Genomic DNA, 14902 nt, shown 5'->3' with positions numbered 1-14902 from the left:
AGAGGTTTGAATCCAGCTCCTCCATATATGAGCTTCCCTTCTCAATGATGTGCCTGTCTAAGTAATACTGTATATGTACATGACTGTGTATTTCTAATAGCTCTGTACTGTAAGTCTAAACGATTGGCAGAGCAGCAGCATGATTACACAACTGATAGGTCACCCTTTGCTTTCCTGAGCTTTTACCAGAAGTACAGGTTACTGAAGGCTGCCACTTGCAATTGCCATTTTGCCTTTGGCATGTAGACTCACAGTGTAAATTTTTTTTCCATTGTCAAAAGTAGCCCAATATAAATCAGCAGTAGTAGACTATTTGAGAATGTCTATTTAAATGAAATGCCTTAGTAATTATGAGAATGCTTTAATGATATCCCTAGCTGATGATCTTTTCGTTTAAATAGTTGCAGATGTCTAAGCATCATGAGCAAGAGTTAGCAAATAGAGAAAACAAAAGTAAACAATATGTGCTTTCCTTTCAGTTGAGTTTTTTGGTGTTTGTTGGTTTGAGTTTTGTTGTTGGTTTGGTTGTTTTTTTTCTTTCTAATGGGCATTGTATCTTAATTTGAAGCAAATGCAGGCTTATCTCGCTCAATTTTTTCCTGGAGTAATTTCATAAACTCATATCTAAATTGTTTATTTCTTATCAGTGTGTTTAGTGTTATGTAATTCAATATGAGGGGAAGGAACAGCCCATCTGAATCTAATTTTTTCTCTTTGCTCAACAAGTTTCAAAATGCAGAACTGGAATCAGAAGTTTGCTTTCACCCTAGTCCAAGTGCAGCCAAATGTTCTCTGTTGATTTAATAGGGTTTTTAGCACTGATGTTAAGTGCAGAAGGGATCTCTGCACCTCCCTCATGAAGTCAACAGGACTTGAAGCATTCACGTCACTGGGAACAAAACCAAGACTGAGTTCTTTGCACGTCAGATCTTTTCCAGACACTTGTATATTTGAAGAAGCTTAGCCATCAGTTGAAAGCACAAATGCTTTTCTAAAAGGCAGTTGTGATTAACTGGCTCTATCTCTCTGCAGCCGTGGTGACCAGATCTTGGAGGCAGATTCAGTGAGCCTGCGTCACGCAGCATTAAGCGAAGCCTACGCCATCCTGAGTGAATGTGGTCCGGGTCCAGTCAGCCTAATCATTAGTCGGCATCCTAACCCAAAGGTGAGGAGAAAATGAGTTAGTGTGTCTGGTTTGTATCTGGTGCTGTAATTTAAGTCTTGGTGTCAGGAAAGCAGTGAATGAAGAATACTGGAGTTTTCTCTCTATGGCATGTGTTGTTTAGTAAGTCAGGATCATAATGATGCCTTCCAGTGTTGTAACCTGTAGCAATGCTGGACTGTCCCTGCTGCTTTTCACTTAAATCACCCACTGATCAAATACAATTTTCCTGAAACTACTTGAGTGACTGTTCCCATCTTTCTCAGTACTTGGACCAAGTGGCAATGCAAATATGGCACAGGTCCTCCTCTTCCTAAAAGTCATTTTGCAATTAGCTTGTCTCTGGGTAGAATATGAATTAGGGCCAGGAATATAAATACCAGCTTATTGAACTGATCAGCTATAATAAAGTAGTAGGAATACTGTTTCTAAAAAAGTAAAATCTGTCCAAAGATCAAAGTTTTCCTTCAGGAATTAAAACATGAGAATCAGGAATGTACTGCTACTGTGAAATCTGTGCAAGGGCAATTTGGAAAGAAGGCTGTGTTTACAAAGTGAGTATTTTCAAGCAGTTTTTAAAAATTGATGATAGAAGATAAAAGCCTTTTCAATCAAGCTATTGGGAATAACAACTTCTTTTATTTCAGTATTTCAAAGAATTTTATGAGTGTGCAAAACCTTCCTATTTAAACAGGAATGAAGCTGTAAAAATATTTGCATTAGTAGGTCCAGAGAGCTGTGACTTTTGAACTCCTAACTACAAATGGAGACCTTAATAAATCCATATCTAGGAGAATTTAGGTTTCATATTTTATAATTAATTGTATGTTTTCTGCTAAATCAAATATACAAACAATAGACAAATAGGGGTCTGCTGCCCGGAGTTTTTTATCATTGCTGCTAGGCCTTGTGCTGCTAAAAAGAGGCTGTGGTTCTGTTAGTTAAAGGTAAGCATGAAGGGGGTAAGAATTGGGCTTATAGCCTAAGATAACAGTATTTGAAGGAAGTCTGTATGCTGTGCTGAGCCAGCACAATGGTTCCATTTGATTGCATTATTAAGGCATATAGAATTTTGGAGAGGCTCCGTGAAGCCTGCCCTCTCTTCTCCATCCTTCACCTTGCTGTGATGGTGACTAGAAACCCAGTAAGTGGCTTAACCAGGTATCTGCTGAGGAGATGAGCTGAGTTAAGCTAATTGCTTGCTATTACTCAGTAACAGAGGGAAACTATTAAGTGGCTCCTATTGCAATTTTTCATAAGTGATATTTAAAATGACAACAAATTCTTTGCCAAGAAATGCGAAGCTAATTCTAAGAAAAGCTTGAAGTTAAGCTGGAGTGACCCTAAAACATTTTTTCCTCCTAGGCAGTATTGAATCCACAGTCCCTCATAGCTGAATCTCTGAAGGGGTGTCCATACGGGCACGCATATTTATCATTATGTCATTGTCATAGAATCATAGAATGGTTTGAGTTGGAAAGGACCTTAAGATGACGTAGTTCCAACCCCCTACCATGAGGAGGGATGTCTCACCCTAGACCATGTTGCCCAAGGCTCTGTCCAGCCTCTTCTTGAGGGGAGGAGCATTTTTTTTCTGACAGCAGGAGGGATCTGTAGACATGTGTGGGCATTTTATCTTGGTTTTGTTTTATTTTGTTTTGTTAGCTCTTAATAATACCTCAGCCTGTGGAGTGTAGTTAGGAATTAATTAGCTTGTCCATCTCCAGTTTGATCTGCCTTAGGCATAGAGGATGCTAAAAGTCAAAACTGGAAGAGCTTGCACAAGTGTGAATTTCTGTTTAGCTTTAAACCAATACCGCATTCTGTCCAACACCTTGTTTCACTCCTGGGACATCTTGCACCCCAAAGTTTGTGTAAAGCTCTTAGATCATACTCTTGAGGCTTGGTCTGTGTCCTGTAGGAACTCCCTGTGCCCCAGGAGCCGGTAGGCTTTTGGTTTGCTGTAAGGTCATGCCACAGGCTTAAAACAGAGATGTATTTCTACAAAGGCTCACGTTGCTTTGGATGTTTTTATACTTAATGTCTTATTTTATGACACAAAAGCTCCACAGTACATTTTGTTGCTGAATACGTTCACTTTAGTGTTTTCATGTACTTCCAAGAGCAATACCACAAAATTTTCTTTCTTCTTGTTATTCTGAGTGAATGTGGCATTTAAACTATGTCTAAACTGCTGAGTTTGCTTAGGAATCTTTCAAATCTTCATGGTTCAGAAAGACTCAAGTTTCTAGTCCCTATTTATGCTGAATTTTAATTCATGTAAAAGCAATGTGCATAGAAATTATTTTTGACAGAGTTAACTTGCTTTCTGTTTTCAAATATATATATTCCTGTAGACTAGTTGTTCCTGTTATAAAGTCATATGGAGTTTTCCAGTAATAAGAATTAAGTGCATGGCACTCATTGAGAACAAAATTAGCAAAAATGGTAAACCAGTATTTATTCTTAAACCAGAGAAACATTAATTACCGATTACTGATTTAGGTTTTCTTTTTAAAAGCAAGGACAAATGAAAATTAAAAAGACAGCTAATATCACGGGAAGTCTGGTATTCTTCCGGTAGGTTGAGTGTAGAATATCTTCAGTTGCTGATGTGTTCTTGTACAAAGCAGTCTTTGTCTATTTTAAAGTAATATTTTCTTGATAGATCAATGTACAGCATTTAATTGAGTTAAAATTGTGCTGTAATGGCTTCATTTGATTTCTTTAAGTCTGGCTGTTTTATTTGTTTGCATAATGTGGTGCTTGGACGTGGTCTTCATGAAGTCGGCAGGCTTCTGCCTCCTGGCTTATGCAGGAGAGTAGCATGGAGGGAGTCTGAATCAGGGGACTAGGACTTAGGAGCTCTCAAGGAGGTGGTCCTTACTGCATCTTTATAAATAGTAGCATACCTGAAATTAGTCACCTATTTCTAGTGATAAGTGGTCAGACTTGCATCTTCATTTTGCCTACCCAGTTTGATCTCTTGTCTTCCACTTGACTTTAGGTTTCTGAGCAGGAGATGGATGAAGCAATCGCACGTACTACCCACCGAGAGAGCAAGGATTCCAACTCCTCTCACATGTCAGGTAGCAGCAAGTTTTCTCCTAATATGTGTCCTTTTCCAAGTACAGGAAGGTTTAAGGACATCTTCTTGGGTTCCCCGACATAAATATTTTGAGGACCTCAAAACAGCAGAACAGTTTAGTGGGTGTAGTCACTCTGTCCACTTCCAGAAATTTTATCAAGACCATCAAGTTTGACCTCATAGCTTATACTACTCTGTTTTGCTAGGCTGTCATGATCCGAAAGTAGGGTTGCCAAGAGATGGTTGCTTTATCCTCTCTTCAAGATTAACGGGAAGCACGTTGTCCTAGTAAAGAAAGGACAGGATGAATCAACTCCATGTGTGCACATTTATCCACATAGGTGGCAAAAAAACACACACAAAAAAGAGAAAGTATTGTTGTGTCCATTTGAAGAAGTCCAGATATTGCATACTGGACTGTGTTTTAACCACAGTTTAATCTTTGGGGTCATCTCAAAAACGGAGTGCTTTGGCATTTGTCTGATGTTTCTGAACTGTAGACCTAGCACTTCCTAAAATCTTACAGATGAAAGCAAACTCCTGGCAATGGCTGAGTGACTAGTAAGGTGATTTTTGGAAAGAAATGTTGGATTTATCATTATCCCCTTTATATTTGTGTCAGCAAGACCTTTACTGAAGTAGACCTTGCCAGTGGCTACTAATTTGTCTTCTGAGGTTGCGCCTAGTCAGCAGCATGCTCCAGCATGTGAGGAAGATCCTCTCCTGCTTGTCTCTTGTTCATAGCCCTGTCCTAGGCCTGGCTGGTGTAGTGTGTCTCTGTGACTTTATTTCACCTGATCTGAGGGAAAGCTTGTGGAATGTTAATAAATCTCACTTTAGGAAAGCAGTTTAGATAATAGGTGGGATTAAATGCAGTCCTCAGCTCAGAAAGTGAATGAGGAGCTGGTTTGTATATATAGTCCACAGCTTTAATTTTTGGCACCTAACTAAGCTGTGTTTAACAGGAGCTGTACAAAAAAGTCCATCTCCTAGTGTGAAGGTCAAACAAGGAGAGACCTCATCTCCCCTCAGCTGGACTATGAAACGTTTCCTGGAGCCAGCAAGCCGGGTAAAAGAATTAGATGCAATAAAAACAGCGTCGGCTTCACATTCAGCTTTTACTTCAGCTCTTATTTGAGGATCTGTGCTCCTTCCCTGTCACATGGAAAGTGTTTGTTTCTTACATCATGTGTTTAAATCATGATGGCAGCAAGCTCCCTTTTGGGAGTGATGTACAGAACATGGGAGAAAGAGCTGTGGGCTCCCACCTCCTGCCACCTAGAGGCACCCCTGGTCTCTGGGGCACACAGAAGAGGTTAGCAGGAGAGACATTGAGCCTGTGGGCAGCAGGCTGAGTGCTTCATCTATTTATATAGCCGTTGCAGTGGGAAAAGTCTCTGTTTTATCTGGGAAGGACAAAAAAGTCATACAGACTGTGTCCAGAGGTACAAACCCTTCCCTTCTCTCAATGCAGAAGGTGCGTAAAGGGAATCACACAAGGGAATGGTTTCATTTCTTGTCTGCATTGAACCACACCTGTAACACAGTGGGATTTGGAATCCATTGTTATTTATTATAGTGGCTAAAAATGTATTGATATGCAGCATCTCAGCCATCCAAGTTTGACAGTTTGGCTCTCAATGTACTGACAAGCCCTCTATTTTACAAATTTGCTTTAAACTTCCTTTATTGACGTGGAGATGTGAGTGGAGTTTGTGGTGGTTGCACACAGACAGAGGCTTGAAGCATCAATGATGGCCGGTCACCAGGTTCAATTCTTTTCAGCAGGGATCTGTCAGCTCCGAGGCAGAGCTTTCCCAGTACTTCTCACATGATGGTACAAGCCAGCTCCCATATTCTGATGCTGTAACAGGCTCCTGTGACGAAGAGCAGCTCCGTCAGAAGAACAGAAGCAGTTTGTTGGATGATGGCTCTCTTCTTCCTGGCAACCTGAGTAAGAGACGGAAATACGTGAGGTCATTTGGCTGATGGGGTGAAAGTCAGTGAGCTGGTTTGATTTACAGGAGAGCTGTACAGTCATTTCTGTGCTGGTAATAAGTGCTGGGCAGTGTGGTACAAGCTGGTGCTCATCATATTAAATTCATACTGGAAAATGGAAGGGGTTTGCAATAATGCACGTAAGTGCCTGTTTCCATGGTATTTTGTCCAAACTGCTGTTCTGATTATGTGAAAATGACTTTATTTGATTGGTTAGGCTGAAACTGGATTGACAGCACTGCACTTTGGGTTCTTTTTTTTAAATGACTGATGATCATCTGATTGATTATATTTAAATGAAAGTGTTCATAGCTATATCAAATACACCATTTCAAAATGTCATGTATAGCAGTGTAAAAACAATCAAATGTTCAATTTGACATGAGATAATTTTGACATGTCTTTGTCCCCATAGTCTTTAACTGAAAGTATCTTGCATTTCCTTAAAGACCTACCCCTGATCTCACAAAGGTTATTGCATTTGTTCTGCCTTTCCTATGCTTCTTAAGTAATATCTTTGTCTACAGCTTATTTTTCTCTAGAAGTTCATTCTTTAATGCTTTAAAAATATTTTTATCTTAAAATTCCCACTAAACAAAGCAAAAAAACAAAAACAAAAACAAAACCCAACAAACCACTTTCTACAAAATAAGATGTAGTTCTTTATCAGAAGAATGTGAAAAGAGTTCTTCGGCTAATTACTCTTTAATTTGAAACTGATTGTGTGCTTGTATCTTTGTTCAGGAAGTCATTTTTCGCTCTCTCCTAAGTTGACACAGGCAGTCCTGAACATAGATTTAGGCAAAATGTGAAGAAATTGTCTTGTTTAAATTAAAATACACATGTGAATTTGCATCCCTTTGTGTCATAGTCATAATTTATAAATAAACTGAAAATAGAACCAGATGTGCCAGGAACTGATTCTGAGAACTACCCGTAAATTGTAGTGCTGTCTACCATCCATCTTGTAGTGTAGTTAAAGGGAGAACATGAAAAACCTGTTTTTCACTTTGTGAGATGTTTAGCTTCCCCCATGAACAGAGCCACATGTAATCTGCTGCAATCAGATGCATGGTATTAAAAGTCATCTATAAATGCAATTTTTTTTTTCCCTAGCTGCCAGAGAAGCAGGAGTGGCAAAAGCAAATGGTCCGACTTCTCCTAGTACTGGGAGATTGTCCAGTCTTCACAACAAGCATGTGGAATCTGTCAGACCAGGCATCCTCAGTGACAGCCCCAAATCTGCCCGCAGCCCCTTTCATCGACAGAGAAGGGTTGTGTTCTATGATGGTGATGTTAGTGATGATGATGAAAATTCCCACTTGCAAAGAAGCCAGAGGGCCAAGAGCCAGGAGGATGCTGGCGTTGTCATTACAACCTCGTCTGTAGAAATCGATGATGAGAGCCAGGACAGTGGGTCACCTAGATATAGTAGCACAGAGACATCTTCCCCTGTCTTCAGCAATTCTGCGGAGTCTGCAGACAGCACGCTGGAGCAAATTGACTCTTCCTTCTTCCCCATCATAGCGTTCGATTACTCAAGTGTGCCTGAAGTTCGTCTTGGCAGCCTGAGTCTGAAGGAGCTCCGGGAAGCACAACTTGAATCTAAGAGATCCCCAAAACTTGAGCATAGAGCAGTCACGAGAGTGAAAAGCATGATGAGCACTGAGTGCCGAAGCCTTCAGAGGCAGAGGATGGAGGAGCATGGCTCTTACAACAAGCCTATTGCAAGGATGCTCCCTCACAGCAAGAAGTGTGAAGCACCAGACGGAGCTGGGCAGGGCCAAGGTGAAATAGTCACCTTGGTTCGCAATGAGCACGAGTCATTCGGCCTGGATCTGGAAATCCAGGCCATGCCTTTAAAGGTTGTTGTCACAGGCCTGCGGCCAGGTGGAGCAGCAGAAATGGTAATTTTTTAATTTGGGTTGCCTTGTTGTGATTTGCTTCTATTTTGCTTGGATTATTATGGTTATTGTTGTTATTAAACAAGTCATCTGTTGATCACTTGTTTAATAACACGTGCAAGGGACGTGTTTGCTGGGCAAAATGTCTCATCCCACATTGTTCTGAAGCTGCAGTTAAAATTAAACGCTTCTGATTTAGAAGCATATCCTGGCTGATTCAGAACTAAGAAAGTCAAGAGGTGGATCTACTGAGATGGACTTGCCCCTGCTCGCACTCACAGTTTTGAGAAAATACTATTCTTTTGTTTCTTTTCTTTTCATCAGGGGCAAACACAAAAGAAGTTAATCCTGATGGTGAAAATGTTTATTAATATCTATTAACTTATGTGCATGTATTCCTGTGTTACATGAAACTGGTACCAGGGAGGCCTTAGGTGCTGGTGAGGTTTGCCAAGCACCATGGCGGTGTTGGTAACACACAGCTCTTGTGCATCTCATACATGCACATACTAATTTGGATATTTGCTTCATGCTGGATGTGGAATTGCTGACCTAAATGCCAAAGTGCAGAAAAAGGAAGGATAGTACTCTGATGTACAAAGCTGGGTGTAGCATTTTTTGTCTAGTTAGCGGCCATTAGGGCAAGAGGTAGTATGTGGCAGCGGATTGAGTTGGGCTATCAGAGCTGGGGATTTGGGCTCCGTTCCTGCCTTTTTCTCTGACTTTTGTACAGTGTTTAGAAATAAACTTAGGTTTTTACCATAAAAGCTCGGTCCATGTCCAATTCAGTTATTTAGGAGAGTCCCACTGGTCCAGTGGGAGGTTGTGACCAGGAATATAATTCATACATGAAATGCAAAAATGACAGTGTTCCAGACCTGAAGAAGCTAGGGCTAATTCAACCCAATTCATTTATATGAAAAGGGCTGTGTCCTCCCTCCTGATACTGATCTCTCAGAGAAGGCACCAGCTCTTTTGACCTTCCTGTTTGAGACTGATCATTAATTCATCTCCTGGCAAAAGTACAGTCTGCCCTTTATTTATGTGTTGGCAAACCAACAGCAGTGGTACCTATGCTCTGCAGTGATGTGAAATAGGGAACATTGCTTGTAAGCCATGAGTTACTTCCCTGCAGTCCTTGCCCGTGTGGCAGTGCTTTTGTTGTGTATTTATAATTTCCTTGAATCTGTCGTTGCATCAGGGATCAATGGGCAAGATGGCTGTAGGAGATGAGATTACCACCATCAACAGTATCCCAGTCAGTAAGATGACGTACGAAGAAATCTGTATGCTTATGCAGTGTCTTCCCACGTCTGTAACCCTGGAGATCCAGAAAGTAACACCAGGTGAGAGAGTAGTGTTGGTTTTGTACTATATATTCTGCCTACCAGTGGAGAAAATTCCCTTGGATCAGCTGGATCTAATCTTCTGCTGCCGCAGCTCCCCAAACTGATTCAGAGAAAAAACAGGGGGTACATTCTGTCTGCATTGGTGATCTGTCTGCTGTGGGCAGGGGCACCTCACACTACACCAGGTTGCTCAAAGCCCTATCCAACCTGGCCTTGAACAGTGCCAGGGATCGACCATATTTCTTATAAAAAGTTTTCTAGGTTGAATTGAAATATTTGATACCTTCTTAGTTTCTGCTCAGGGCTTATTTATGCTGCTGCAGCAATATATGAATCCCCACAGACTGTACAAATTACGTGGTGTGGAAACGAGTGTTTGAAAAAGAAAAGCATACTTTTAAAATTCAGGAAGAACATAGTATTTCACTTCATTCCAGCTTATGATCTTCTTCGTGTACCTATTAATACCTGGGAGCCTAAAGTGTTTCCAGATGCTTCAGTTCCAGTTGTAATGAATTTCTGGCTTGGCAGAGTCCTGTTCTTGTTTCCTTAGGCTGCTGTGGCTTTCGCAAACTAACAACATTGGAGTAGGGGCACATTTGCACTCCTTTATTATGCAACTTTTCTGTCCCACTGTCAGGGAGGAGGGTCTCTTCAGTGTGTGATCCAGCATCCTGAAGCAAGGCAGTACTTCAAATCCTAGCCTAGCTGCTTCAGATTGCTCTTCTGAGATGATTTCCCCTTTGTGAGCTCCAGGAGGAATCTCTACTTCTTAACATGGGTACCTAAGTTAAGATGTGTGGATAATCCTGCAGGTTTGTGCAAGGATGAAAGAGATCTGGCACATTTCAATGAGCAGGAAAGGGTGCCTCCTCCATGCACTTTCTAGGCCTTATCTGAAAGGCAGCTTGAATGGGGATGCGTGTCCCAGAAGCAGAAGGGTGTAAGCAAATGCTTAAGGATGAAGCGCTGAAAACTGAAGAGCTTGGAGAAATGCGTGAATGTGTCAGAGTACCTCAGTGACTGGGAGCTCAGTGTGTTGCCCAAGAGTGGGTTAATAATGTATTGGAAGGAAGGACAAGTCTGTGCCAGAAATCCATGTGCTTGACGTGTGTATAACATCACCCATGCATGTCACATTAAACACCTGCAAAAGTGCCAAGAGAATCAGAATCAAGTTGTTTATGCACAGCTCGTCACTGTGTTATTGTTCACCTTTGTTTGCTATGCCAGGGCTTTGTGTACTGTCTGCAATCTGTTGGAGGCATCTTTGATCAAACAAGTAATGAGCAGTAGTACTGCTCAGCCTGGCTTACTGCAGACTGACACTTTGGTAGTTGGCCGCTTAACTGCTGAAATTTCAAAGATGAGAATTAAACAGATCGTGACTGCTCACCTTGGATGAGTGGGTTGTTTCCTTCTGTGTGCTGCTCAAATACACAGGGTTGTGATTAGTTTGAGTTGTTGTAAACATCACTACAGAAGAGGAAGAGTGCAGACCAAAAGGCAAACATGTAGTCTGATTACGTGGGTGTCTATTTTTGTAATAAAACCTGGTGTTTTGTGTATCACTTCCTATATGTGACAGGATTTTGCTTCTTTTTTTTTTAATTTTTTTTTTTTTTTTTTAATGATGCAGCTGTCAGCAGATTTACAAACCTCATCCTGTCTCCGGGGATAGACAGTCAAAATCAACCCGACGTCAACAGCATCCTCGCAACTGAGGAACAGCCGAGTGCTGGGAAGCGAGGAGCAGCAGGTTTGCAAAGCGCTGGCTGTGCGGTGGAGAGAACAACAGTGCCACCTGATGCCGCGAGCAGAGACGTGCAAAGATGTACCATGGAAAGCAGCCGCCCCGAGGACTGCGTTTCCATCCCCGTCACCGATATCGATGACCTGGTCAGCCGGATGGGCGCTCCCGAGAGCAGGGCTTCACGCACCCCATCGCGAGCGGAAAGCCCCCTCCGAGAGGAGTACACGACGATGTGCTGCTGTGGGACCGACGAAGGTTGTCCGGGTTCTGAGCCACGAGTGGCCAAGGAGGATCTGTTGGAAAAAACTGTGAATTGTGGAGCTAACGCACAAGGGGTTTTGGGGCTGTCTGTGTTGGACACCATAAACACAGGCAAACTTTTTACTGTGAATAAAAACTCATTAAATAACTATTCTAGAAATTACAGCAGCTTAAATGAGGATGAGCCGCCTGCAGCAAACACTCTGGAAGGAAAGAGAAGCAAATCATTTCCAAAGTCCATGTATGGGGCTGCGGAGGATTCTCACTCAGACACAGAGTCTGTCACAGAAGCCTTTGATAGTGCTAATGAGGTGTTGCTTGGGTCCTGCACTACTGCTGCTGCTAACACCTCTGCAGTCTGTACTGTAATTGAGTCAGACGAGGAGCAGATTGAGATTTGTTGCATGAACAGTGAGCCTCAAAATCCCACACAGGAGCAGCATCTGTCATCTGCAAGACAATCATCCTCTGTGTCCCCACTGGACCCTTACAGCAGCAAGGGTTTACAAACTCAGAGCTGCGCAATGTGTGGGTCACTAGAGACAAGCATCAACAAACTAAGCTTAGAAGATCATGGTGGTTCCACTCCATGTCTTTCACAGTGTTCAGATGTGTCTTCTGCATCCTTGTGTTCTCCTGCCTCAGTTTTCCTGCCAGAAAAAAACATCCTAAAGAATTCAGTCAGTATTCCTGAAGTTTACTCTTTCTGTAACAACGGTGCCTTAAGTACAGAAGAAGAGATGGGTTTGGGAAACAGTAACAGACGTATGAAATGCTGTGAAACCATTGAAGAGGAAGGGTCTCTGCACTGCAAAAAGATAAGCTTCTGCTCTGCTAGGAATGTCAGTGGCTTGGAGAGCAACTTGCTTGAGAAAGAAGGGTATCATGATGAGCAGAGATCCAAATCTGAAAGTGAAACAGTGGTTGATGACTGTAATCATGCTGTTAGTTATTGCTTAGTGAAGAAAGAAGCCAGCGGTTTGTCCAACTTGTGTAAAACAGACAGCAATCATGTGAATGCATCGTCATCAAGAACATTATCTCTCAGGTCTCCTTTTCCCACTAAATCTAAAGATCCAAAGGCTAATACAACTCATGACTTGCCAGGGAAAAATGAGAAAACTAACTCTGTGACTTCAGGAAGGACTTCAAATGGAAAAGTCCAAAGCTCAGGCACAAACCACTGCAGAGGAGCTGCAGTACCGCACAGCCCATCCTCACAGAAGAAATCCTGTCAGGAATCTAAAGGAATGGCACAAAAAAGTATAATGGACACTCTTCTAAATAATCAGAAAGCCAAAGCAGGACCAAAGCTAAAAGGGTTCACCATCAAAGGCAAAGCAAAAGCAAATTCAGATTCTTGTGGCATTAGTCCTACCAAAGTCAGTGGGGTCAGTGGGGCTGATCAGAAAAGGGCTTCTGTTTCTCCACAGCTGTCCCCCAAACTCACGGGGAAGAAAACACCATTGTCCCGTAGTTCACCTACAAACTCAGATCCTGGCAAGAGCATTTCAGCAACCTCAAGGGCTCTGAAGTCAGAAAATAGACCATCTTTGGTCATTTCTGAGGACTCACTTCTGCCTCTCCTGAATGGCACCGGCAGCCCAAAAGCGAGTGGTGAAATGAAATGTGGCTCTGGGGAGCTACCAGACCTGCAGCAGGCATGGGGAAATCTAAAAGACAAACAAGTTTCCATGCAGCCTGCAGTGTGTCAGGGTAAGGGTGCTAAGGTGGATGATTTCAGAGCCAGAGACAGTCAGTCCAAAGTCACTTCATCTCATCAGGGGATGCCAAAAGTTGAATACATGAAAGGGAGGACTGAGAACCCTGGAACAGGCCTGAATGCAATCAAGAGCATCTATAGTGCAGATGACCTTAGGCAATTAGATCTGCAAAATGTAGGACCATCTGCTTCGTTCAGGTCTCCCTCAGTTCAGCAGGAACAGCTGGAAGGACAGGAGATCCAGCGGACTTTCATTGAGGTGAAGCTTTCCTCCTCAACGTCATCCTCTTCCTCCTCTTCCTCTGCCTCTTCCTCACCAGCATCATTTTTACAGCTGCCGTTGCTGGAGAAAACAGAAGAGGTGAACACAGAAGTGCCTCGTCTGGCTGAGGAAATGGGGACTATGCAATATTTCTCAAAAGCAAATACTGCCGGAGACAGAAGTCTCTATGGCTTGTCAAAGCCTGTGACAAGGACTTACTCGATGCCAGCCCAGTTATCAGGTCACTTGAGGGAGGAATGCCATGTTGCAGAGGGTAACTCTGTACAAGGCCCCCAGAGCCATGCTGCAAATGAGAAATACCCCCAGGCAGCAACAGGGATGTTAAAGACGGTCCATCTGAACCTCCCAAATGGCCAGAAGGAGCAGGCATACACCCCCAAGAGCACCCAGAGGGTCCATGACACATCACCCTCAGCCAGTGACATTAGCTGCCCCACTATCGATAAGCTGAGGAGCTTCAGGAGGAATTACTACTACTACGAGCTGAACTGGCCACATGAACCTATCTCATCCTTCTCCGTCAAACAGAGGATCAAATCCTTTGAAAACCTGGCAAATGTCGACAGGCCCGTCGTGAAGGCCATCGATATACACTCAGCCGTGAGGTCCCCTCTCGCCAGGAGGTCCTGTGGTGGGATGGTACCCACAGCCAGCCCTGCCGAGACACCACGGGCTTTGCGACGCAGCTTGAGCTCCTACGGCGGCAGCCCAAGCCCTGCCAACACCATGGCCAAGGCCCCCTCCAGCGCAGAGCCCATGCGTGTGGCAGAGAGCAGCGGGGCAGAAGGAAGGCCCCAGAGGAGCGAGGATGGTGGCACTGGCGCAGACACAGCCTCCACCTCACAGGCACGCCGCAGCCGGGGCCTGGGGCGTCCACCGCTGTCCCGTTCCAGGCTGCGGGAGCTGAGGGCCCTCAGCATGCCCGACCTGGACAAGCTGTGTGAAGACTTCTCCGGGCCACCACAGCCTGCTTGCTTCAAGACGGAGCTGGAGATCACCCCCCGCAGAGCCCTTGGCGTGCCTGCCCTGGGTGACACAGCCCCACCAGCCCGTGGTGGTCCCACGATGGGAACGGGTGTCAGCAGCCCTCAGGACAGCGGCTCGGGGACACCAGGCTCTGCATCGGATGATGACATGCCCCAGTGCAGCTCTCCGGATGGGGAGCACTCTGAAAACAGCTGGTCCATCAGGTTGGTGTCGGCTTTGCTCAGGCTCTTTCGTTTTCATTTCAGCCTCTCCTGAGGTGAAGCCTCCCCACTGCCTGTCCCAAAGCACATTTCAGGTCTGGCCACAGCCTCTATTCCCCTCTCAATCTGGGGTGAGTTCTTCATGTTCCTGATCACCAGGAGCTGCCATGCTGCTGTCTGTTGGTGGCTGTGCT

The 14902-nt window shown here is 43.7% G+C and overlaps 2 protein-coding genes across 8 annotated transcripts in view; one reads left to right on the top strand and one right to left on the bottom strand.

Annotated features, from left to right (window-relative positions):
- The window catches only part of PMAIP1 (phorbol-12-myristate-13-acetate-induced protein 1), a 442512-nt gene that overhangs the window by 402961 nt on the left and 24649 nt on the right, over window positions 1–14902 (bottom strand). The window lies entirely within an intron of this gene.
- PDZD2 (PDZ domain containing 2) overlaps window positions 1–14902 on the top strand; it is a 204671-nt gene that overhangs the window by 174343 nt on the left and 15426 nt on the right. For 6 of the 7 annotated variants that reach the window (XM_062612868.1, XM_062612871.1, XM_062612867.1 and 3 more), the window contains 7 exons: window positions 1033–1165; window positions 4170–4251; window positions 5216–5319; window positions 6036–6204; window positions 7365–8155; window positions 9354–9498; window positions 11141–14711. In XM_062612868.1, the coding sequence (XP_062468852.1) occupies window positions 1033–1165; window positions 4170–4251; window positions 5216–5319; window positions 6036–6204; window positions 7365–8155; window positions 9354–9498; window positions 11141–14711 (4995 nt within the window). The remainder of the gene's footprint in view (window positions 1–1032; window positions 1166–4169; window positions 4252–5215; window positions 5320–6035; window positions 6205–7364; window positions 8156–9353; window positions 9499–11140; window positions 14712–14902) is intronic. The other variant, XM_062612869.1, reaches the window with a different exon arrangement.

This window comes from Pezoporus occidentalis, unplaced genomic scaffold (genome assembly GCF_034315485.1).
Source record: "Pezoporus occidentalis ecotype Australia unplaced genomic scaffold, CSIRO_AGI_Poc_V1 ctg162, whole genome shotgun sequence".
Classification (NCBI taxonomy): domain Eukaryota; kingdom Metazoa; phylum Chordata; class Aves; order Psittaciformes; family Psittacidae; genus Pezoporus; species Pezoporus occidentalis.
Note: the sequence above shows the minus strand (reverse complement) of the source record. Positions and strands in the feature narration are given on the sequence as shown.